Source organism: Sebastes umbrosus, chromosome 15, assembly GCF_015220745.1.
Source record: "Sebastes umbrosus isolate fSebUmb1 chromosome 15, fSebUmb1.pri, whole genome shotgun sequence".
NCBI lineage: Eukaryota > Metazoa > Chordata > Actinopteri > Perciformes > Sebastidae > Sebastes > Sebastes umbrosus.
Genome location: NC_051283.1, coordinates 28,216,303 through 28,238,930, shown reverse-complemented (window position 1 = coordinate 28,238,930; position 22,628 = coordinate 28,216,303). Strand labels below are relative to the sequence as shown.

Below are 22,628 nucleotides of genomic sequence, written 5' to 3'. Positions count from 1 at the left end.
ACAAACACTGGCAGGTAATGTTGACAATGTCTTTAATTCACAGCGTACACAGGAACCAGGACAAGCAGGTAAGTAAACTCATGGTAGTGTTTTAGATGAAGGCTGGAAGCCTTGAAAGTCTTTTGGTGGCTACGGGGGCTCGATCTGTTAGGGCCGAACCGGAGCTCCAGTGAGTCTGAAGCTAGCTTGAGCCACGTGTCTTCACCAAACAATTCCACAAGCACCAGCAGGGAATTAACACACACATTGGTGAGTGTGGCAGTACCAACAAAGTCCAAAGTCCACAGTAATCCACAGGGTAACAAACAGGGAAACTCACACTGCGGTACCATCGTTGGAAAAACACCAAGCAGCCCAAGGAGCAGACAGAAACCAGGAATGCTGAGGCAGAACTCGTGGTTACAGAAGGCTGTAAGTCAGAGACAGGCAAGGTTGGCAACGAGGACATCAGACCAAGAATGAGTGCCGGAGAGTCTTGCATAGAGGAGAAGAACAATCTGGCAATGAGTGAGTGAAACAGGGAGGCTTAAATACTGGCTTGATTACTGATGATTTGCAGCTGTGAGTTCAGGTGAGCTGATGAGGGGGGAGTGGCTGACTGGTGGGGTGACGTGAGGGCGGAGTTGTGGAAAAATACTGAGTTCAGGCATGAGGAGGAGCAGATTGTGACAGAAAGGTTTCTCTCCTGTGTGGATTCTCATGTGTTTCTGTAAATATAGTTTCCGTGTAAAAGAGATCTTACAGACTGAGCAGCTGAAAGGTTTCTCTCCAGTATGACTTCTCGTGTGTCTCTTTAGATCTCCATTTTCCTTGAAACCTTTACCACACACTGAGCAGCTGAAAGGTTTCTCTTGTGTATGCGTTTTCATGTGTCTCCTCAGACCTGCACTCAGTGCAAAAGATTTCTTACAAACTGAGCAGCTGAAAGGTTTCTCTCCTGTGTGGAGTTTCATGTGCATATATAAATGTCTTTTCTGTGCAAAAGTTTTCTTACAAACTGAGCAGCAGAAAGGTTTCTCTCCAGAGTGGACTTTAATGTGCTCATATAAATGTCCTTTCTGTGCAAAAGATTTCTTACAAAGGTAGCAGCAGAATCGTTTCTCTCCTGTGTGGCTTCTCAAGTGTCTATTCAGATCTCCACTTTGTTTATAAGATTTCTTACAAACAGAGCAACTGAAAGGTTTCTCTCCTGTGTGGATTCTTATGTGTTTGTGTAAATTTCCTCTCTTCGTAAAAGATTTCTTACAAACTGAGCAAGTAAAAGGTTTCTCTCCTGTGTGGATTCCCATGTGTTCCTTTAAATTTCCTCTCCTCGTAAAAACTTTCTTACAAACTGAGCAACTGAAAGGTTTCTCTCCTGTGTGGCTTCTCAGATGTTCCTGTAAAGTTCCTCTTTTTGTAAAACATTTCTTACAAACCGAGCAGCTGAAAGGTTTCTCTCCTGTGTGGATTCTCATGTGTTCCTTTAAAGTTCGTCTTACCGTAAAAGATTTTTTACAAACTGAGCAGCTGAAAGGCTTTTCTCCTGTATGGGATCTGATGTGGGACTTCAGATGTCCAGTTCTGCCAAATCTTTTCCCACACTCAGAGCAGCTAAAGCGTTTCTCACCAGTACTACATGGTCTGGTCTGCTTCCAATCATCATTGTCGTCATTATCATCAGTCTCTGGCTGTAACTGTGTATCTGGATCTGAGTTCCACACTGATTCTGGTCCTCCACAGTCCTCTCCATCATCTTCTGTCTTCATCTGTTCAATTTGTCTTTGATGAAGCTGTGATGACTGAGGTTTCTCTTCTTCATCTTCTTCACTCTTCACAGGGACAGGAGTGAATGGGAAACTGATGATATCAGCCTCCTCCAGCCATTGAAGCTGCTCTCCCTCCTGACTGGTCCAGAGGTCCTCCGGTTCCTCTTTAATGTGTGGAGGCTCTGGGTCCTCCTGGACCAGACTGGAGCTCCACTCCTGCTGCTCAGGGGGAAACTCTTCTTTAACCACCAACAGCTGCTGGACATCTGAAGTAAAAAAGTAAACACACACAGAGACATTACAGAATTTTTTTTCTGAAACAGTTGAACATACACTGTTTTTTCTGCAAATGTTCCTTCTTACGCTCCCTGTGCACAGTTACCAAACAGCCTGACAGACAAACACAAACTGTAAAGATAAAATGCGCCAGCATTAATGAGGTCATCAGTAGTCGCATGTCAAAACACCCAGACAGTTGGAGCTGGTGATTTGAACCAAACAGCCCTCAGAGCAGATTTACATGACAAGTTATTTGACATCACCTTCACAGGAGAACGAGCCCCCCTGCTTCCAAACAACTTTCGTCCATGTAGCTAAAAAGTCTGCAGCGTCCTGCCTGAATAACTCCGGCCCTGTGGCACTACTCACCATTAATATGAAGTAGAAGGGAAACTGCATCCCAGTCAGTCTGGACACCCAGCAGCTGGCATTTTGTACCAACAGATCCACAGAGGATGAAACCAAGGAGACGCAGCGGCTCAGCTCCCTCGCTTTAGTTCTTGCAGTTTGTTTATATGTCTCTTAGTTTGTCTATTTTTCATCGGTAAAGTAGTGGCCTCCAATAAATACGACCGATTCCAGTAGGGATGTTAAGAATTAACCGTTTAACCGTTAAACAACGTTAAGAATTTTAACCGATTAATGCCATCAGTTAAAATAAATATTAAAGATTAAATAAAAAGCTGAGCAGAGGAGCGGCTTGTCACTTAAGGGTGAAAAGCTGGTCCACCTTAACAGACCACCTTAAGGGAGTCTGAGCCAGTGTTGTTGCTAACGGCAGGGCTAACTGTCTTCACTTTAATTAGCCGATGCCTCGCAAGGCACGGGAGCTTGGTTTGGGTCTTGAGGAGTTGTAGCATTTATTCACAGACAGATAACTGTACATACACTGCTACAGCTACGTTCACAGCTACAACACCACCGACAACCCCACACTCGCCACAGCCACATACATGCGGTCTGTCGGACTCTCGCTAACATTACGCAAGATTGTCAAGAGTATACCGTTGTCACACACACACGCTCTGTCTCTCAACCAGACACTTTCTAACGTTACGCCATGCTCAGAGAGTAGCCAGTTAGACAAACAGCTGAGATGCTATTATTTTCACACAGTCAGAGGTGCTAAAGGATTTCTCACCAGTACTACATGGTCTGCTTTCCTTCCAGTCATCACTGTCATCAGTCTCAAGTTCAGAAGAGTCTCCAGTCTTGTCATAAGTATCTGGTTGTAAATGGGTATCGGAGTTCCTGGCTGGTTCTGGTCCTCGACAGTCCTCTCCAGCTTCTGTTTCCATCTTTTCAGTTTGTCTTTGATGCAGATGTGAGGACTGAGGTTTCTCTTCAGCATCTTCTTCACTCTTTACAGAGACAGGAGAGAATGGGAACTTGACATCAGCCTCCTCCAGCCCTTGAAGCTACTCTCGCTCCTGACTGGTCCAGAGTTTCTCCTGTTCCTCTTTAGTGTGTGGGGGCTCTGGGTCCTCCTGGTCCAGACTGGAGCTCCACTCCTGCTGCTCAGGGGGAACCTCTTTAACCACCAACAGCTGCTGGACGTCTGCAAGAAAACAGTGAACACACACAGAGACGTTACAGAGAAATATTCATTCACATTATCACAATGCTGTAGTTCTGCTTTTAAAATTTCAGTAAAACAGTTGAACAAATAGTCGTCTGTACATTATTCCTTCTTACGCTCCCTGTGCACAGTGACCAAACAGATGACAGACCGACACAAACTGTAAAGATACAATGCGCCAGCAGTAATGAGGTCATCAGTAGTGACATGACAAAACAACTGGATGGTTGGAGCTGGTGATTTGAACCAAACAGCCCTCAGAACAGATTTACACGCCACATGTTATTTGACATCACCTTCACAGGAGAACGATCTCACCTGCTTCCAAACAACCATCGTCCCTGTAGCTAAAAAGTCTGCAGCGTCCTGCCTGAACGACCCCGGCCCTGTGGCACTACCCACCATTATTATGAAGTATTCAGAGACACTAATTAAAATCCCCATTAGCTACAGCACTGCAGCAGCTATTCTTCCTGGGGTCCACAAACACACTTACAATGTAACAGTGCAAGATAAACAGGACAAGACAAACACACACACACACACACACACACACACACAGTATAACATAACATAACATTACAGAATAAACACAAAACTGGAACACAGACAAGACAAGCTCCTGACAATCAGATAACGAAGCGCTGCTCTGTTTTGTACCATTTGTTTATTTCTTTATCTTCTCCGTTGTAGCATTAGACTACATGTTAACCGTTATGAGAGTATTAGAATCCATTCAGGAATGCCAGGTCTGAACATGGCCACTGTGTATACTTAACACTTCACTCACATACCTAACAGACTGTTTTTGGTATTCAACTACCTTAAAGTGTGTATCTTTTCATGCTGCTCTTTTAACTAACGTCCTTTACTATTTTTAATATAAAGCTGACTAGGAGAGATACACATAAGAGTTCCAGTATACCAGAGGCCTGTACTACGAAGCGAGTTCAACATACCCAGGGTATCTTCTCGTTATATGGCTTCACTTAACCTAACAAACGAGATCTCGCTAAACTGTACTACGAAGCTGGTTATCAACTCGGTAAATCAACCCAGGGTTTTCCAATCTGGTTATGAGCGCGTTCACATGAACGAGGAGGTGTTTGCAGCATCTGACCAATCAAAGACATGAACAAGACTACTGACAGGCAGGCAGAGCGGCACATTTAACAAAGGAAGAGCAAACTATATTAGACAAATACGAAGAAGTTAAACACTTAATCCAGACTAAAAGTAACACAGTTGAAGCTGCCAAATGTAGGAAGAACAGCTGGATAAAGAGAAAACTCCCGATGTGTGAATGCGTAAATTAACAGACTAATTAATTTAACGGAACACTCAAAAGTCAGATATAGTCGTCTAAATATAAATAGCTTTAAAGAGTGTAATAGATGAATGGATTACCCCTTTTTTAACCATGGGTATATAATTCGACGTCTATGATAAAAATATAATTCAAAGCGGTAAACACCCCCAACATAAATCCAACTGTCCTTCTTGCATTTGTCAGTTTAAACCGTGTTGTTTTTAGTCTGGATTATGATTTAAACTTCTTCATATGTGTGTGATATTATCATATAATCACCGCACTGAGCTCTGATGGGTCAGTAGGCGGTGCTTTCATACGAGTTGATCTCTTATCTGGAACATAACCTGCTCCAGAGCAGGTTAGCCGTTCAGCATCAGTTACCATGGAGATCTACCCGGTAGGAAGTGAACCAGCTTCGTAGTACCGAAAACCCAGAGTTAACCTTGAAGTTACCTCGATAACGCCAAATCCTGCTTCGTAGTACAGGCCTCTGTACTGTCCTGTACCTGTGCAAATGACAATACACCTAAATCTGAAATATTTTACATTAACGCATGAGTAACAATAATCATAATATACAACAGTATAACAGTCAGAGGGGACATCTTTCTTCTTTTAATACTTCAAGTACATTTTCCTGATTTTACTTACATGCTTTTTCAATGCAGGACTTTTACTTGTAACCAGTGGTGGAAGAAGTATTCAGATCCTTTACAATACCACACTGTGAAAATACTCCACTGAGGCATTCCTTTAGAAATCAATCTGATCTCACCTCTTTCGATTTTAATGATTTGTTCCTGAATGTTAACCTTTATGAAGTGGATTGATTAACCAGAATGATCAACCAGTCAGGAGACAGGAGGCCTCACAGCTGACCCACATCGGTCTGATGTCAGTAACCAGAGAGAGAAGAAGTAAAGAACCAACCTGCTCTGTGTGACTGAAGGGTTGAAAACACAGTTTGCTCTCCATCAAACGGTCACTCTGACTAGCAGCTGTGTTGCTAACCAGCTAGCATGCTAAGCTAACTTCAGTAGCTTTGTAGGCTACCGGGAGATGAGTCAGAGGTCAGACCTTCAGAATAAAAGCTGAAGAGCACAAAGTCCATTCAGACAGGTTGATCCAGACACACAGAGGCTCTGATGGATCAGAACTGTTGGACAACAAAGAGACTCTGCTAACAAAACGTTACATGTTGCTGCTGGACGCCATCTTGATCAAATAGTGTGAAGTTAGCCTCAGTAAAGAATACAGCTTCCGGGGCACCTTAGTTGCTGAGTTTCAAAATAAAAGTTGTTAAAGAATTTTAAGATTACTCAGAAAAAAAAGACGCAGGAAGATAAATGATTAAAAAACACCCTTTTGAAAGATATGACAGCTTGAAGATTAATTCTTGAACTTGGAAAGAAAAGATTCAAAACATTTATCAACACAAGGTGAAAATTAGTTGTTGCTTCTGAAGCTTTCAACCACAACCTGCGCCGTCCTCAGGGAATCTATTGCTCACATGTCATTAAATGATGTGTTAAAATGTCATTTGTGTTGTGGCAAACTATATCTTTACAAGGACTTGAGAAAAACAAATATGGAATGAATGAAGCAGCTCTTTCGGTTCTTGTGTTCCCTTTATTACGTCCTTCAGTTCGGGAAACACTTTTTATTCATTCAACCAACTCAGTTTGAAGAAAGACACAAATGTTATTCCATTTTCATAGCTGTCCAAATTCAAAAGATGAAAGTAGTTTGTTTCCCTTTCCCTTAAGTTTCAAATGGAAGATATATTTCATTGGTTTCTGTTGCCGCCAAATTGGTTTGTCTGAATCTTTTATTAGACAGTTTAATGTTGTAAAAGACCGTTGCTATCTGTGGAGATCTGTACATAGAGGGCTCCTTGTACCTCACCACATTTCAATAAACATTCATGAATATATACAGTATATATATGAAAACAGAAAAAGGGACAGTGTATGGGAGGATATTCACTTTTCTATGTTGTAAATATTCTCCAAACAGATCAAAATATGTAAAGTCTATTAAAAGTATATCACACAATCATATAAAATCAGATCAATCCATCAAAACATCAACTTATCTCCAGATAACAAACTACAGCAAATAAGTCAAGTGTATCACTCAATTATCATTTCACATGCATACAGACAATAAAAGCAGTTTAATAAACCAGGAAACACTGTGAATGACCCAATTTAAAGTTGTTTAGGAGATTCTTCTCATGTCAAGCTATAAAAGTTTCCCCTCACAGTGAGACCGAGACAAAAGAGGAAAGTAAAAGAAAACCATAAACCTTCATAACAAATATCAGACCAGAAGTCTCCCTACTTCATTTTCAATTTTAATCTGAGCCAACTGCATGGATGAAACTATTAATATCAAACAGAGCCCTTTACATACAGCCTGTGAGAAGTCTAAAACTGAAACCATGCCCAACTCTAAATGCTGTTTGCTCACAGCAGAGGAAGAAGAATGACTTCTTATTGACATTCTCATTCTTGTGATTTTTGAGTATTTAAACCTGACAGATGTCCACTGCTCTCTTTCTAAAAATCTCTGTTGTCACTGTCATCAGTCTCAGGTTGAGAAGAGTCTCCAGTCTTGTCATCAGTATCTAGTTGTAAATGTGTAACTGGATCTGAGTTCGTGGCTGGTTCTGGTCCTCCACAGTCCTCTCCATCAGCTTCTGTTTCAATCTGTTCAATTGCGGTGCTGACTGGAGGCTCTGCCTCTGACTGGAAGCTCTGTCTCATCAGTTTGAGTTTCATGAAGCTGTGAGGATTGATGACCAACACATTAATGTCTTTTAACCTGATGACGACAGGCAAATCTTTAGTTACAGTCACTGCAACTGAATATTTTTTCCCTGTGTGGACTGCCATGTGGTGTGTCATAGTTGCTTTTTCTATAAATGTTTTACCACAAACTGTGGAACTAAATGGTTTCTCCCTTGTGTGATGTGTCCAAGTGATATGTCAGATTTACATTTTGTATAAAACATTTGCCAAAAAACAAAACTAAAGGGGAGTCTCTCCTGTATGAGTTCTCATGTGTAACTTCATATGGTCCTTGCGCAGAAATCTTTTATCACAAAATGGGCAACTGAAAGGTTTCTCTCCTGTGTGGATTCTCATGTGTGTCTGTAAATATCCTTTTTGTGCAAAAGAGTTCTTACAGACCGAGCAGCTGAAAGGTTTCTCTCCTGTGTGAGTTACCATGTGTTTATGTAACCTTCCACTCTGTGCAAAAGATTTATTACAAACTGAGCAGTTGAAAGGTTTCTCTCCTGTATGAGTTCTCATGTGTACCTTCAGATCTATACTTTCAGTGAAATCTTTACCACACACTGAGCAGCCGAAAGGTTTCTCTCCTGTGTGTCTTCTCATGTGTCTATTCAGATGTCCATTGTCAATGAAACATTTACCACACACTGAGCAGTTGAAAGGTTTCTCTCCTGTGTGATTTCTCACATGTTTCCGAAAACTTCCACTATGTGTAAAAGACTTCTTACAGACCGAGCAGCTGAAAGGTTTCTCTCCTGTATGAGTTCTCATGTGTACCTTCAGATCTCCACTATCAATGAAATCTTTACCACACAATGAGCAGCTGAAAGGTTTCTCTCCTGTGTGTGATCTCATGTGTCTATTCAGATGTCCATTTTCAATGAAACCTTTACCACACACTGAGCAGCTGAAAGGTTTCTCTCCTGTGTGGCTTTTTGTGTGTTTCTGTAAACCTCCAAGCTGTGTAAAAGATTTCTTACAAACTGAGCAGCTGAAAGGTTTTTCTCCTGTATGAGTTCTTATGTGTCTCTTCAGATTTCCACTGCTGCCAAATGTTTTCCCACACTCAGAGCAGCTAAATGGTTTCTCACGAGTACTGCATCTTGAATCACTGAGAGGGACTTCATAATTTTTCAAAGAGTTTAAACCTGACTGAGGTTCTCTGGTCTCCTTCCAGTCATCACTGTTTTCAGTCTCAGGTTCAGAAAAGTCTCCAGTCTTGTCATAAGTATCTGGTTGTAAATGTGCATCTGGATCTGAGTTCCTCGCTGGTTTTGGTCCCCCACAGTCATCTCCATCAGCTTCTGTTTCCATCTGTTCAATTTGTCTTTCATAAAACTGTGAGGACTGAGGTTCCTCTTCATCATCTTCTTCACTCTTCACAGGGACAGGAGAGAATGGGAACTTGATATCAGCCTCCTCCAGCCCTTGAAGCTGCTCTCCCTCCTGACTGGTCCAGAGTTCCTCCTGTTCCTCTTTAATGTGTGTGGGCTGTGGGTCCTCCTGGTCCAGACTGGAGCTCCACTCCTGCTGCTCAGGGAGAACCTCTTCTTTAACCACCAACAGCTGCTGGACGTCTGCAGGAAAACAGTTAACACACACAGAGACTCTCATGTGTTTCTGTAAACTTCCAAGCTGTGTAAAAGATTTCTTACAAACTGAGCAGCTGAAAGGTTTTTCTCCTGTATGAGTTCTCTCCTGTATCCTCAGATTTCCACTGTTGCCAAATGTTTTCTCAAACTCACAGCAGCTAAATGGTTTCTCTCCAGCACTACATCTGAAATCACTGAATGTAACTTCATCATTTTTCAAAGAGTTTAAACGTGACTGAGGTTCTCTGGTCTCCTTCCAGTCATCACTGTTTTCAGCCTCAGGTACAGAACAGTCTCCAGTCTTGTCAACAGTATCTGGTTGTAAATGTGCATCTGAATCTGAGTTCCTGGCTGGTTCTGGTCCTCCAGAGTCCTCTCCATCAGCTTCTGTTTCCATCTGTTCAGTTTGACTTTGATGAAGCTGTGAGGACTGAGGTTTCTCTTCATCATCTTCTTCACTCTTCACAGAGACAGGACTGAATGGGAACTCAATATCAGAGTCCTCCAGCCCTTGGAGCTGCTCTCCCTCCTGACTGGTCCAGAGTTCCTCCTGTTCCTCTTTAATGTGTGGGGGCTCTGGGTCCTCCTGGTCCAGACTGGGGCTCCACTCCTGCTGCTCAGGGGGAACCTCTTTAACCACCAACAGCTGCTGGACATCTGCAGGAAAACAGTGAACACAAATAGAGACGTTACAGAGAAATGTTCATTCACATCATCACAGCTCAAAAACTCCTTATTGAACTTCTAGTGATCACCGAACATCAAACAGCTTCTCAGTGTTCACTCAACAATATCACAATAATGTAGTTCTGCTTTTACAGTTGAACAAATAGTCGTCTGTACATAGTTTTTTCCCCCCGCCATTACTCGTCTTACACTCCCTTTGCACAGTGACCAAACAGATTGACAGACCGACACAAACTGTAAAGATACAATGCACCAACAGTAATGAGGTCATTAGTAGTCACATGTCAAAACAACTGGATGGTTGGAGCTGGTGATTTGAACCAAACAGCCCTCAGAACAGATTTATATAACACATGTTATTTGATATCACCTTCACAGGAGAACGATCCCACCTGCTTCCAAACAACCGTCGTCCCTGTAGTTAAAAAGTCTGCAGCGTCCTGCCTGAATGACTCCGGCCCTGTGGCACTACCCACCATTATTATGAAGTATTCAGAGACACTAATTAAAATCCCCATTAGCTACAGCACTTCAGCAGCTATTCTTCTTGGGGTCCACAAACACACTTACAATGTAACAGTGCAAGAATAAACAGGACAAGACAAACACACACACACACACACACACACACAGAATAACATAACATTACAGAATAAACACAAGACTGAAACACAGACTCAGACAAGACAAGCTCCTGGCAATCACAATCAGAAAAAAATTGAAGCAGTCTGTTAAACTCCATTGTCCCACAGTTATTGCAAATCATACATCCTACAGGAAGCAAGTAGCCTACATGAAACAATAGCCCTTTTCACTCCAGAATTCCCGGTCCAGACTCAGACTGACCCACATCCACCAGACCAGTCAACATAATCCAAATCACAGTATATTATACAAACACAATTTGTTTAAAACATAGCCAAACTGGTGTCTATATTTTTTTCACCATCTTTAAGTAAAAGATGCTGTTTTCCTAAAATGTTTAATTAAATTTGACTGTTTTCTTGTACAATTTGTCTGGGTAGTAAATTCCATTCATGCATAGCTCGGTACCATTTGTTTGATTGCATTTGCCCTTGCTTTCAATACTTTCCTTTAGTAGCATGTCTGATGGAATAGTCATGTCTATCTAAACTGAAGGATAAATTCTTAAACAAAATAAGTGGAGTTTTGTAACAGAAACATTTCTGATAAATAAAAGTAATGTTCTCCATTTTAGCATTAGACTACATGTTAACCTTTATGAGAGTTAGAATCCATTCAGGAGACACGAAGCCTCAAAGTTCACCCATATTGGTCTGATGTCAGTAACCAGAGAGAGAACCAACCTGCTCTGGTAGAACCAGAGAGAGAACCAACCTGCTCTGGTAGAACCAGAGAGAGAACAGAGAGAAGAAGTAAAGAGAACCAACCTGCTCTGTGTAACTGAAGCTGAGGGTGTAAAACAGCGTCCAGTAGTTTCTGTTGTCGCTCGTTCTCCTCTTTTGATCGAGAGAGTTCCTCCTCGTACTCTGCTATCGTTCTTTCAAACAGCCCACATATCTCTTCAGCAGCCGCAGTTAGTCGCTGCTTCACCAACGCTCTCAGCATCTGGACTTTACACATTTTACCACAATGACAGAAACTTGCTCTCCATCAGACTCCGTCAGAAACACAGTTTGCTCTCCATCAGACTCCGTCAGAAACACAGTTTGTTCTCCATCAGACTCCGTCAGAAACACAGTTTGCTCTCCATCAAACTCCGTCAGAAACACAGTTTGCTCTCCATCAAACGGTCACTCTGACTAGCAGCTGTGTTGCTAACCAGCTAGCATGCTAAGCTAACTTCAGTAGCTTTGTAGGCTACCGGGAGATGAGTCAGAGGTCAGACCTTCAGAATAAAAGCTGAAGAGCACAAAGTCCATTCAGACAGGTTGATCCAGACACACAGAGGCTCTGATGGATCAGAACTGTTGGACAACAAAGAGACTCTGCTAACGAGCTAACCAAGCTAAACGCCATTTTGTTAAAAAACAGCAAAGGGAATCACTTCCGGGTCGTCTGTCAAAATAAAAGCTCCAGATGTTTAGCAACATGTTTTCACATGTCGACCTCAAAAATATGTATGATCTTTTGAATAAATAACATAAAAACGAATAAAATCCTGGTTCGCTGTAACTTTGTGGGTACCCTACAAAACAAAAGCCCTTAATCTTATAATATGTCATTATTCACATCTTCAGTTACTTCCCATCTTTTCCATATGCAACAGGGTACAGGGTATGCAACAGGGTGCGGGGTATGCAACAGGGTGCAGGGTATGCAACAGGGTGCAGGGTATGCAACAGGGTACAGGGTATGCAACAGGGTGCAGGGTATGCAACAGGGTGCAGGGTATGCAACAGGGTGCAGGGTATGTAACAGGGTGCAGGGTATGCAACAGGGTGCAGGGTATGCAACATGGTGCAGGGTATGTAACAGGGTGCAGGGTATGCAACAGGGTACAGGGTATGCAACAGGGTACAGGGTATGTAACAGGGTGCAGGGTATGCAACAGGGTGCAGGGTATGCAACAGGGTACAGGGTATGCAACAGGGTGCAGGGTATGCAACAGGGTGCAGGGTATGTAACAGGGTGCAGGGTATGCAACAGGGTGCAGGGTATGTAACAGGGTGCAGGGTATGCAACAGGGTACAGGGTATGTAACAGGGTGCAGGGTATGCAACAGGGTGCAGGGTATGCAACAGGGTACAGGGTATGTAACAGGGTGCAGGGTATGCAACAGGGTACAGGGTATGCAACAGGGTTCAGGGTATGTAACAGGGTGCAGGGTATGTAACAGGGATGTGGAAAGAGACGACTGAAGGGGATATTTTTATTTTCTTAAAATACATAGGCTACATATACTTTAACTTGACATTACAGTAGGTACGCAGATCAGTGTACACATTACTTATCAAGTGATGTTCAAATTGATTGAAAAACATCTAACCTAAATTATAACAACAAATCTCCTCAAAAGAACATGGCGACCTGTCCAGGGTGTGTCCCGCCTTCGCCAAATGTCAGCTGGGATCGGCTCCCACCCCCCCCGCGACCCTGAATAGGATAAGCGGTTACAGATAATGGATGGATAGAGCTCCTCTAAACCGGGTACACCCTGGACAGGTCGCCAGACTATCACAGGACTGACGCGTAGAGACAGACAACCATTCAGGCTCATATTCACACCTACGGGAAATTAACGCTGGGGCCACACAGCGCGCTTCAGGCTCGCCTGACGGACAGCAATTTACATTATAAATGCTGATGTTCCGACATCTCAGGCAACTTGGAGCTTTTCACCACCTTGTTGCTGAACTGCGCCTTGATGGAGAAAAACACCTGAAGTATTTCAGAATGATAAATATAAGTAAAGTGTTTTTTTTATTATTATTATAAAACAAAGCAAAATAAACAGTTTCGTTATTTGTTAACCTTTAGAAAACGAAAATTATTATTAAATATCTTTAAAAAAATTAAATAACACCTCTAAAAGAAAGAACAATAAAGTTACGTGGTGTTTGTTGAGAGAGAGAGAGAGAGAGAGAGAGAGAGAGAGAGAGAGAGAGAGAGCGAGAGAGAGAGAGCGCATCGGAAAAATACTGCCCATCACCTGATGTTCTTATAACCTATTAACCCAGTCTATTATATTTATAGCATATGTAGGGTTTCTGCTATGACTACTACAGTGTTTACAAAATTAAAAGCCTGTACTATATTAACTTGATGGAAACCTGCAAGTACACCACTGCTTTATTTAGAGTATTTCAGAATAAAAGCATTGTGTTAATGAATGAATGATTCTGTGCACTAAAAGTGCTAGAGGCCTTTTATTTTGAAATCTAGATAGGAAGTGTAAAATATTGATGGTCAGTGACATATTCTACAGATGTCTAGACATGGAAACTGTAGTAATCTTGCTGGTATGATGGTCATATACTGTCAATAGATCACCTTCACTGTCTGTTGCTGCTGGGAGACGCAGCCGAGAGGTAAGCGGCTCGCGTGAAAAATAGGCGAGCCTTCTATTCTATAAAATAGACGCGCGTCTGACGTGCGTCTGACGCGCGTCTGACGTGCGTCTCATGCGGGCAGTGTGTCCACTCTAACCTGTTAACATGGACGCCGAAATAAAAAACAACACGCGACGTTGCCGTCACGCGAGCATGAAGCGCGCTGTGTGCTCCAGGCTTTAAGAGTCAACTAAAACCCTCACAGGTACTGCATTTAGTATAAAGTATATGCTTAAATCATAACAAATACCCAAACTGTATGTGATTATCATAAAGTGGGCATGTCTGTAAAGGGGAGACTCGTGGGTACCCATAGAACCCATTTACATTCACATATCTAGAGGTCAGAGGTCAAGGGACCCCTTTGAAAATGGCCTTGACACACATTGGTGTATATATAAATATAATATTTACAAAGAGTTTAAACCTGACTGAGGTTCTCTGGTCTCCTTCCAATCATCAACACTGTCATCAGTCTCAGGTTCAGAAGAATCTCCAGTATCTGGTTGAAAAGGACTATCTGGATCTGAGTTCCTGGCTGGTTCTGGTCCTCCACAGTCCTCTCCATCAGCTTCTGTTTCCATCTGTTCAGTTTGTCTTTGATGAAGCTGTGAGGACTGAAGTTCCTCTTCATCATCTTCACTCTTCACAGGGACAGGAGTGAATGGGAACTTGATATCAGCCTCCTCCAGCCCTTGAAGCTGCTCTCCCTCCTGACTGGTCCAGAGTTCCTCCTGTTCCTCTTTAATGTGTGGGGGCTCCTGGGTCCTCCTGGACCAGACTGGGGCTCCACTCCTGCTGCTCAGGGGGAACCTCTTCCAATATCTGCTGGAAGTCTGCAGGGGAGAGTGAAATACAGACACATTATTGACAAGTACTCAAACTAAAGTTAAACCAAAAATACTTTGTGCAACCTTTATTTTATTTATGAAAACAAAATATCTCCATCACCGTGTCAATAAAAAAAACAACGCTATTCAACAGCTCTGGAGATTGATGGCTGGCTAGTTAGCGAGGTACATTGTCCTTCTCCAGAGCGGTGGGGACTGAGGTTGAGGAACCATTAGAACCAGCTCTGCTGCTGGCCACTACTCGGCTGTTTGGTTCATTTTCTGTTACCAGTGTAGCATTAAAGCATGGCAGAATTAGCAAGCTAAGTAACGAGCTAGTAGGCTTGATAATTCCACCGTGCTTTAATGCTACACTGGTTAGAGAAAATGAGCCAAACAATGTTGGACATCTGGCGATAGCAACGTGCTTTCCTACGCTGTGACAAGAGTGTGTTGATGAAGGCACTAAGTTGTTACATTTTACTCATTTACTCTGGCTCTCTATGCTTCGTAACGTTACTACTCCACTTCTTGTTCGAGCTCCGAGTTACTGCAACGTAGGGGTGTAAGAAAATATCGGAAATATCAAATATGGGGATATTATGTTTCGTGATACTGTATTGATTTTTAACTAACTAAGTTTACATGCAAAGATTAACTCAGTCAATACTTTATTGCATTTGCAAAGATATGCGCCTTCTCAAAGTAGTGCTATGATGTTGGATGTTACAGGGACTGTTATAAATGCAAATCCCAGTCTGATTGAATAAAATCATAAACTTTTTTTACTCCGATTTTAAGCTTATGATAGCGTGCTCTTTATATTATGACAGCTTTCTTAAAATTAGATTTTAAAAATCGCAATATATTGAATCGTAACCCCTGTATCGTGATACGTATCGTATCGTCAGATTCTTGCCAATACACAGCTCTACTGCAACCTCACGTCAGTGAGTCCAGGACTTACTACAAGTGGGTTTAGTTTACACAGAACTTAGGCAGCTACAACGGTCACAATGGCAATGGTAAACATTAAAACTAAAAATGATTTAGATTTTTTAGTTGGGCCTTTCTTTTAGGTAGCTTAATTCCGATTTGGTCTCATGTGGTCTGGCTGCAGAAAAAAATTAAAACAATGTTTTGATTCTGAAAACATACATAAACAACATATTAACAAATTTACTTAGAACAATCAATAAACATTATATTAATATTATGTTAATGGAATTAATTTTACCTTTAAGCCAACTGAATCTTTGGTCACAAACGCTGCAGCTTTTCTCTCCTGTGTGGGTTTCAATGTGTCCGTTCAGATTTCCATTTTCACTGAAAGCTTTGCCACAAGCTGAGCAGCTGAATCTGTTGTCTTCTGTATGAGTTCTCATGTGTACCTTCAGATTTCCACTTTCATTGAAACCTTCACCACACACAGAGTAGCTGAATGGTTTATCTCCTGTGTGGCTTCTCATGTGTCTCTGTAAAGCTCCACTGTGTGTATACAATTTATTACAAATTGAGCAGCTGAAAGGTTTCTCTCCTGTATGAGTTCTCATGTGTACCTTCAGATTTCCGCTTTCAACAAAAGCTTTACCACACACTGAGCAGCAGAAAGGTTTCTCTCCTGTGTGGATTCTTATGTGTTTCTGTAAATTTCCACTCTGTGTAAAAGATTTGTTACAAAAGGAGCAGCTTAAGGTGTTGTCTCCTGTATGACTTCTCATGTGTACCTTCAGATTTCCTCTTACAACAAAAGCTTTACCACACACTGAGCAGCTGAAAGGTTTCTCTCCTGTGTGGATTCTTATGTGTTTTTGTAAATTTCCAAACCGTGTAAAAGATTTCTTACATGCTGAGCAGCTGAAAGGTTTCTCTCCTGTATTACATCTCAGGTGTCTGTTCAGAGAATCCTTGATGCCAAATGTTTTCCTACTCTCAGAGCAGCTAAATGGTTTTTCACCGGTACTACATCTCAAATCACTGACATGGATTTCATTATTTTTCAGAGAGGTTAAACCTGACTGAGGTTCTCTGGTCTCCATCCAGTCATCACCGTAATCAGTCTCAGATTCAGAACAGTCTCCAGTCTTGTCATCAGTATCTGGTTGTAAATGTGCATCTGGATCTGAGTTCCTGGCTGGTTCTGGTCCTCCACAGTCCTCTCCATCAGCTTCTGTTTCCATCTGTTCAGTTTGTCTTTGATGAAGCTGTGAGGATTGAGGTTTCTCTTCTTCATCTTCTTCACTCTTCACAGGGACAGGAGTGAATGGGAACTTGATATCAGCCTCCTCCAGCCCTTGAAGCTGCTCTCCCTCCTGACTGGTCCAGAGTTCCTCCTGTTCCTCTTTAATGTGTGGGGGTTCTGGGTCCACCTGGTCCAGACTGGAGCTCCACTCCTGCTGCTCAGTAGGAACATCTTCTTGACTCACCAACAGCTGATGGACGTCTGCAGGAAACACTGAAACACACATTAAGGAAACTAGGACTTTATGTTAAAGTCAAGCTTGAAATGGTGATTTTAGGTTTTTATGATTTTTGTGCCTCATTGTCAGGAAGTAACTTCATTTATCATGTAATAGTAGTAGTAGAGTGGAAACCGCTCATATAGATCAAAAAGCTTGGGGACAGTCATTAAATAATTTGCTTATAATCAAGTAGTCTGCTTACAGTGTTCATATTCAGACTATATGCAGACTATTTAGAAAACTCGCTTTCAAACTACATTCTACAGCTGAACCACAATCCTGCTCACTCAGATATGTTAACATAATCATGTATTGGGGCGCCCTGGTGGAGCTGGCCCTTAATTACTTTCTGTCATATAGATGCTGAAAGAACAGATCTGAGGGGGAAGAAGAAAGATTCAGATTGTTTAATGAACCAACCTGCTCTGGTAGAACCAGAGAGAGAACAGAGAGAGAAGAAGTAAAGAGAACCAACCTGCTCTGTGTAACTGAAGCTGAGGGTGTAAAACAGCGTCCAGTAGTTTCTGTTGTCGCTCGTTCTCCTCTTTTGATCGAGAGAGTTCCTCCTCGTACTCTGCTATCGTTCTTTCAAACAGCCCACATATCTCTTCAGCAGCCGCAGTTAGTCGCTGCTTCACCAACGCTCTCAGCATCTGGACTTTACACATTTTACCACAATGACAGAAACTTGCTCTCCATCAGACTCCGTCAGAAACACAGTTTGCTCTCCATCAGACTCCGTCAGAAACACAGTTTGCTCTCCATCAAACGGTCACTCTGACTAGCAGCTGTGTTGCTAACCAGCTAGCATGCTAAGCTAACTTCAGTAGCTTTGTAGGCTACCGGGAGATGAGTCAGAGGTCAGACCTTCAGAATAAAAGCTGAAGAGCACAAAGTCCATTCAGACAGGTTGATCCAGACACACAGAGGCTCTGATGGATCAGAACTGTTGGACAACAAAGAGACTCTGCTAACAAAACGTTACATGTTGCTGCTGGACGCCATCTTGATCAAATAGTGTGAAGTTAGCCTCAGTAAAGAATACAACTTCCGGGGCACCTTCAAAATAAAAATCCAGAGGTGTTACAGAAATTACAGACTTCCTCAGAAAAACAAACGTAGGAAGATAAATGATTAAAATAGACTTTTTAAAGAAAGACATTAATTGACCTTGAAGGTTCATTCTTGAACTTGGAAACAAAAGCTTCCAAACATTTCTCAACACGAGGTCCAAATTAATTGTTGCTCCTGAAGCTTTCAACCACAACCTGAGCCGTCCTCAGGGAATCTATTGCTCACATGTCATTAAATGACGGGTTAAAATGTCATTCATGTTGTGGCACACTATGGTGGGATATCTTTTCAAGGAGTAGAGAAAAAAAAAAACATATATGGAATGAATGGAGCAGCTCTTTCACTTCTTGTGTTGCCTTTAGTAAGTCCTTTCAGTTTGGGAAACACTTGCTGCTTTTTACTGATTCAACCAACTCAGTTTGAAGACAGGTTAATATTTTATTACATTTTGGAGTTCTGAGAAAATAATGAACAATAAACAAAATACAGCAACCAAGTCAAATAAACAAGTTAACAAAACATGAAATATTCAAATGCTTTGAGCAATGTTTGTACAGCAGAAGTCTCCCATGTTGATTCTTCTCATTTCAAAATAGGAAAATAGCTGTTTCCCCTCACAGTGAGACCAAGACAAAAGAGGAAGTAAAAGAAAACCAGAAAACTTCATAAAAAATATCAGACCAGAAGTGTCCCTCCTTCATTTTCAAGTTCAATCTGAGCCAACTGCATGGATGAAACTATTAATAACCAGCAGAACATCTGGAGTGCTTTCCAAGGAAATTCACAACATAGACAGCAGAATAGTATGAAACATAAATAATGAAATAAAAACAATAGAATGGGTAAATAAAGAAACAATCACATACATATTCATACAATTACATATACACATACATACGGATCTGAGTTCCTGGCTGGTTCTGGTCCTCCACAGTCCTCTCCGTCAGCTTCTGTCTCAATCTGTTCAATTGAGCTGCTGACTAGAAGCTCTGCCTCTCTGTTCTCATCAGTTTGAGTTTGATGAAGCTGTGAGGACACCAACACATTTATGTGTTTTGACCTGTTGAAGCCTAGCAAATCTTTTGTTACAAACACTGCAACTGAATCGTTTCTCTCCTGTGTGGATGCGCATGTGTTTCTGTAAATTTTCACTCCGTGTAAAAGATTTCTTACAAACTGAGCAGCTGAAAGGTTTCTCTCCTGTGTGGATTCTGACGTGTTTCCATAAATGTGCACTCTGTGTAAAAGATTTCTTACAAACCGAGCAACTGAAAGGTTTCTCTCCTGTGTGGATTCTCATGTGGTTCTGTAAATTTTGATTATTTGTAAAAGATTTCTTACAAACCGAGCAACTGAAAGGTTTCTCTCTGGTATGAGTTCTCATGTGTGTCTTCAGATTATCATTAACAATGAAAGCTTTATCACAAACTGAGCAGCTGAAAGGTTTCTCTCCTGTGTGGATTCTCATGTGTTTCCATAAATGTGCACTCTGTGTAAAAGATTTCTTACAAACCGAGCAACTGAAAGGTTTCTCTCTGGTATGAGATCTCATGTGTGTCTTCAGATGATCATTATCAATGAAAGCTTTATCACAAACTGAGCAGCTGAAAGGTTTCTCTCCTGTGTGGATTCTCAAGTGTTTCTGCAAAACTCCACCATGTGTAAAAGATTTCTTACAAACCGAGCAACTGAAAGGTTTCTCTCCTGTATGAGATCTCATGTGTGTCTTCAGATTTGCCTTGAAGCGAAATTCTTTCCCACACTCAGAGCAGTTAAATAGTTTCTCACCAGCACTACATCTTGAATCACTGACAGGAACTTCATCATTGGTCAAAGAGTTTAAACCTGACTGAGGTTCTCTAGTCTCCTTCCAGTCATTAATGTTATCAGTATCAGGCATAGAAGAGTCTCCAGTCTTGTCATCAGTATCTGGTTGAAAATGTGCATCTTCGTCTGAGTTCCTGGCTGGTTCTGGTCCTCCACAGTCCTCTCCATCAGCTTCTGTTTCCATCTGTTCAGTTTGTCTTTGATGAAGCTGTGAGTACTGAGGTTCCTCTTCATCATCTTCACTCTTCAAAGAGACAGGAGAGAATGGGAACTTGCTGATATCAGCCTCCTCCAGTCCTTGAAGCTGCTCTCCCTCCTGACTGGTCCAGAGTTCCTCATGTTCCTCTTTAATGTGTGGGGGCTCTGGGTCCTCCTGGTCCAGACTGGAGCTCCACTCCTGCTGCTCAGGGGGAACCTCTTTAACCACCAACAGCTGCTGGACGTCTGCAGGACAGAATGAAGTAAAGTAAGTGCAGGTTCTATTTTACATTAAAATGTAGGGGTGTAAGAAAATATCGAAAATATTGAGAATGGCGATATTATGTTTTGCGATACTGTATCGATTCTCAAAAACACTATCGATGTTTAATTATTTGTTCACATGCAAAAAGTAGTGCTATGATGCTGGATGTCACATGGACTGTGATAAATACAAATGCAGATCCTCCTGTTCTGGTTCTTCTTTTATGCATATAGTTGCAGGTTCTTTATACTATGCCAGTTTTCCTGGAAGTAATCGCAAGATATCAACTTACTTACAGTATCGCAATATATTGAATCGTAACGCCTGTATCATGATACGTATCGTATCCAGATTCTTGCCAATACACAGCCCTGTTCAAATGTCAAATAATGGATTACTTTGTAATTTAGTCCGTTTATTCATAGATTAATTATACATTTGTAAAGAAATGTATTAATGCCTATTGTCTTTGTAGAATTAGTTATTAATCAATTAATTGCTTTATTACTATCAAAGAGTATAGAAGCAAACTTGGTGACTTTCTCGCTTCATTTAGCGACTTTTCAGACTTTCTTGGCTTTTCATCTATAAATGCTTTAATACTGTGAATTTGGCTGCTGAACATTTTAAACAACATTCCTGGGGGTTGAGGAGTGATGACCTCTGACCCACAGAAAGCCGACTCATGAAATGCACTGACTTCTCAGATACCGAATCTAGTCTAGTTCTAGTCCGAACTAGAGAACCAACCTGCTCTGGTAGAACAGAGAGAGAACAGAGAGAGAAGAAGTAAAGAGAACCAACCTGCTCTGGTAGAACCAGAGAGAGAACAGAGAGAAGAAGTAAAGAGAACCAACCTGCTCTGGTAGAACCAGAGAGAGAACAGAGAGAAGAAGAAGTAAAGAGAACCAACCTGCTTTGTATAACTGAAGCTGAGGGTTGAAAAGAGCGTTCAGTAGTTTCTGCTGTCGCTCGTTCTCCTCTTTTGATCGAGATCGATTTCTTGTAAAGTTATGACTTTATTCTCGTTATAATACAACTTTTGTCATGAAAGTTATGATTTTATTCTCGTAATATTACAACTTTTTTTTCTTGAAATAGTATGATTCAGTATCATTGAATTACGACTTTTATCTTGTAATATAATGACTTTATTCTCGTAATATTGCGACTATTTTCTCGTAAAATAATGACTTTATTCTGGTAATATTACAACTTTTTTCTGGTAAAGTTAAGACTTAATTTTCGTAATATTAAGAATTTTATTCTCGTAATATTACGACTTTTTTTCTCGTAATATAATGACTTTATTCTGGTAATATTACAACTTTTTTCTGGTAAAGTTAAGACTTTATTCTCGTAATATTACAACTTGAATTCAGTCTCATTAAATTACGACTTCTTTCTTGTAATATTATGACATTATTTTTTTCCCTTAATGTGGCCCTAATACTCAGTCGCAGGTAATAAAACAATGAAAAGGAACCAACCTGCTCTGGTAGAACCAGAGAGAGAACAGAGAGAGAGAAGAAGTAAAGAGAACCAACCTGCTCTGTGTAACTGAAGCTGAGGGTGTAAAACAGCGTCCAGTAGTTTCTGTTGTCGCTCGTTCTCCTCTTTTGATCGAGAGAGTTCCTCCTCGTACTCTGCTATCGTTCTTTCAAACAGCCCACATATCTCTTCAGCAGCCGCAGTTAGTCGCTGCTTCACCAACGCTCTCAGCATCTGGACTTTACACATTTTACCACAATGACAGAAACTTGCTCTCCATCAGACTCCGTCAGAAACACAGTTTGCTCTCCATCAGACTCCGTCAGAAACACAGTTTGCTCTCCATCAGACTCCGTCAGAAACACAGTTTGCTCTCCATCAAACGGTCACTCTGACTAGCAGCTGTGTTGCTAACCAGCTAGCATGCTAAGCTAACTTCAGTAGCTTTGTAG

The 22,628-nt window shown here is 41.4% G+C and overlaps 3 protein-coding genes and 2 pseudogenes across 8 annotated transcripts in view; all 5 read right to left on the bottom strand.

Annotated features, from left to right (window-relative positions):
* Nucleotides 1–18,379, bottom strand: part of LOC119503861 (zinc finger protein 2 homolog) — a 41,615-nt gene extending 23,236 nt beyond the window's left edge. The window contains 1 exon segment of the mRNA XM_037795881.1: nucleotides 18,010–18,379. The gene's annotated coding sequence lies outside the window, so the exon portion shown is untranslated.
* Nucleotides 1–22,628, bottom strand: part of LOC119503782 — a 119,123-nt pseudogene that overhangs the window by 53,202 nt on the left and 43,293 nt on the right.
* Nucleotides 16–12,017, bottom strand: LOC119503752 (gastrula zinc finger protein XlCGF57.1-like). Of its 5 annotated transcripts, XM_037795716.1 has the most exons (3): nucleotides 5,849–6,398; nucleotides 3,169–3,585; nucleotides 16–2,014 (listed from the first exon to the last, which is right to left on the bottom strand). In XM_037795716.1, the coding sequence occupies exons 2-3, from the start codon at nucleotides 3,323–3,325 to the stop codon at nucleotides 543–545; spliced, it is 1,629 nt and encodes a 542-aa protein (XP_037651644.1). In that variant the 5' UTR covers nucleotides 3,326–3,585; nucleotides 5,849–6,398; the 3' UTR covers nucleotides 16–542. The 5 variants fall into 5 exon arrangements, with proteins under 5 accessions (XP_037651644.1, XP_037651643.1, XP_037651646.1 ...); XM_037795715.1 differs by lacking the exons at nucleotides 3,169–3,585; nucleotides 5,849–6,398 and adding an exon at nucleotides 11,408–12,017; XM_037795718.1 differs by lacking the exons at nucleotides 16–2,014; nucleotides 5,849–6,398 and adding an exon at nucleotides 11,408–12,005 and having other exon boundaries at nucleotides 3,343–3,585.
* Nucleotides 6,528–22,463, bottom strand: LOC119503781 (gastrula zinc finger protein XlCGF28.1-like). Of its 2 annotated transcripts, none has more exons than XM_037795773.1 (3): nucleotides 22,233–22,463; nucleotides 19,389–20,666; nucleotides 6,528–7,662 (listed from the first exon to the last, which is right to left on the bottom strand). In XM_037795773.1, the coding sequence occupies exons 1-2, from the start codon at nucleotides 22,423–22,425 to the stop codon at nucleotides 19,402–19,404; spliced, it is 1,458 nt and encodes a 485-aa protein (XP_037651701.1). In that variant the 5' UTR covers nucleotides 22,426–22,463; the 3' UTR covers nucleotides 6,528–7,662; nucleotides 19,389–19,401. The 2 variants fall into 2 exon arrangements, with proteins under 2 accessions (XP_037651701.1, XP_037651702.1); XM_037795774.1 differs by lacking the exon at nucleotides 6,528–7,662 and having other exon boundaries at nucleotides 18,734–19,421; nucleotides 20,184–20,666.
* On the bottom strand, nucleotides 16,337–22,525 carry LOC119503807 (annotated as a pseudogene).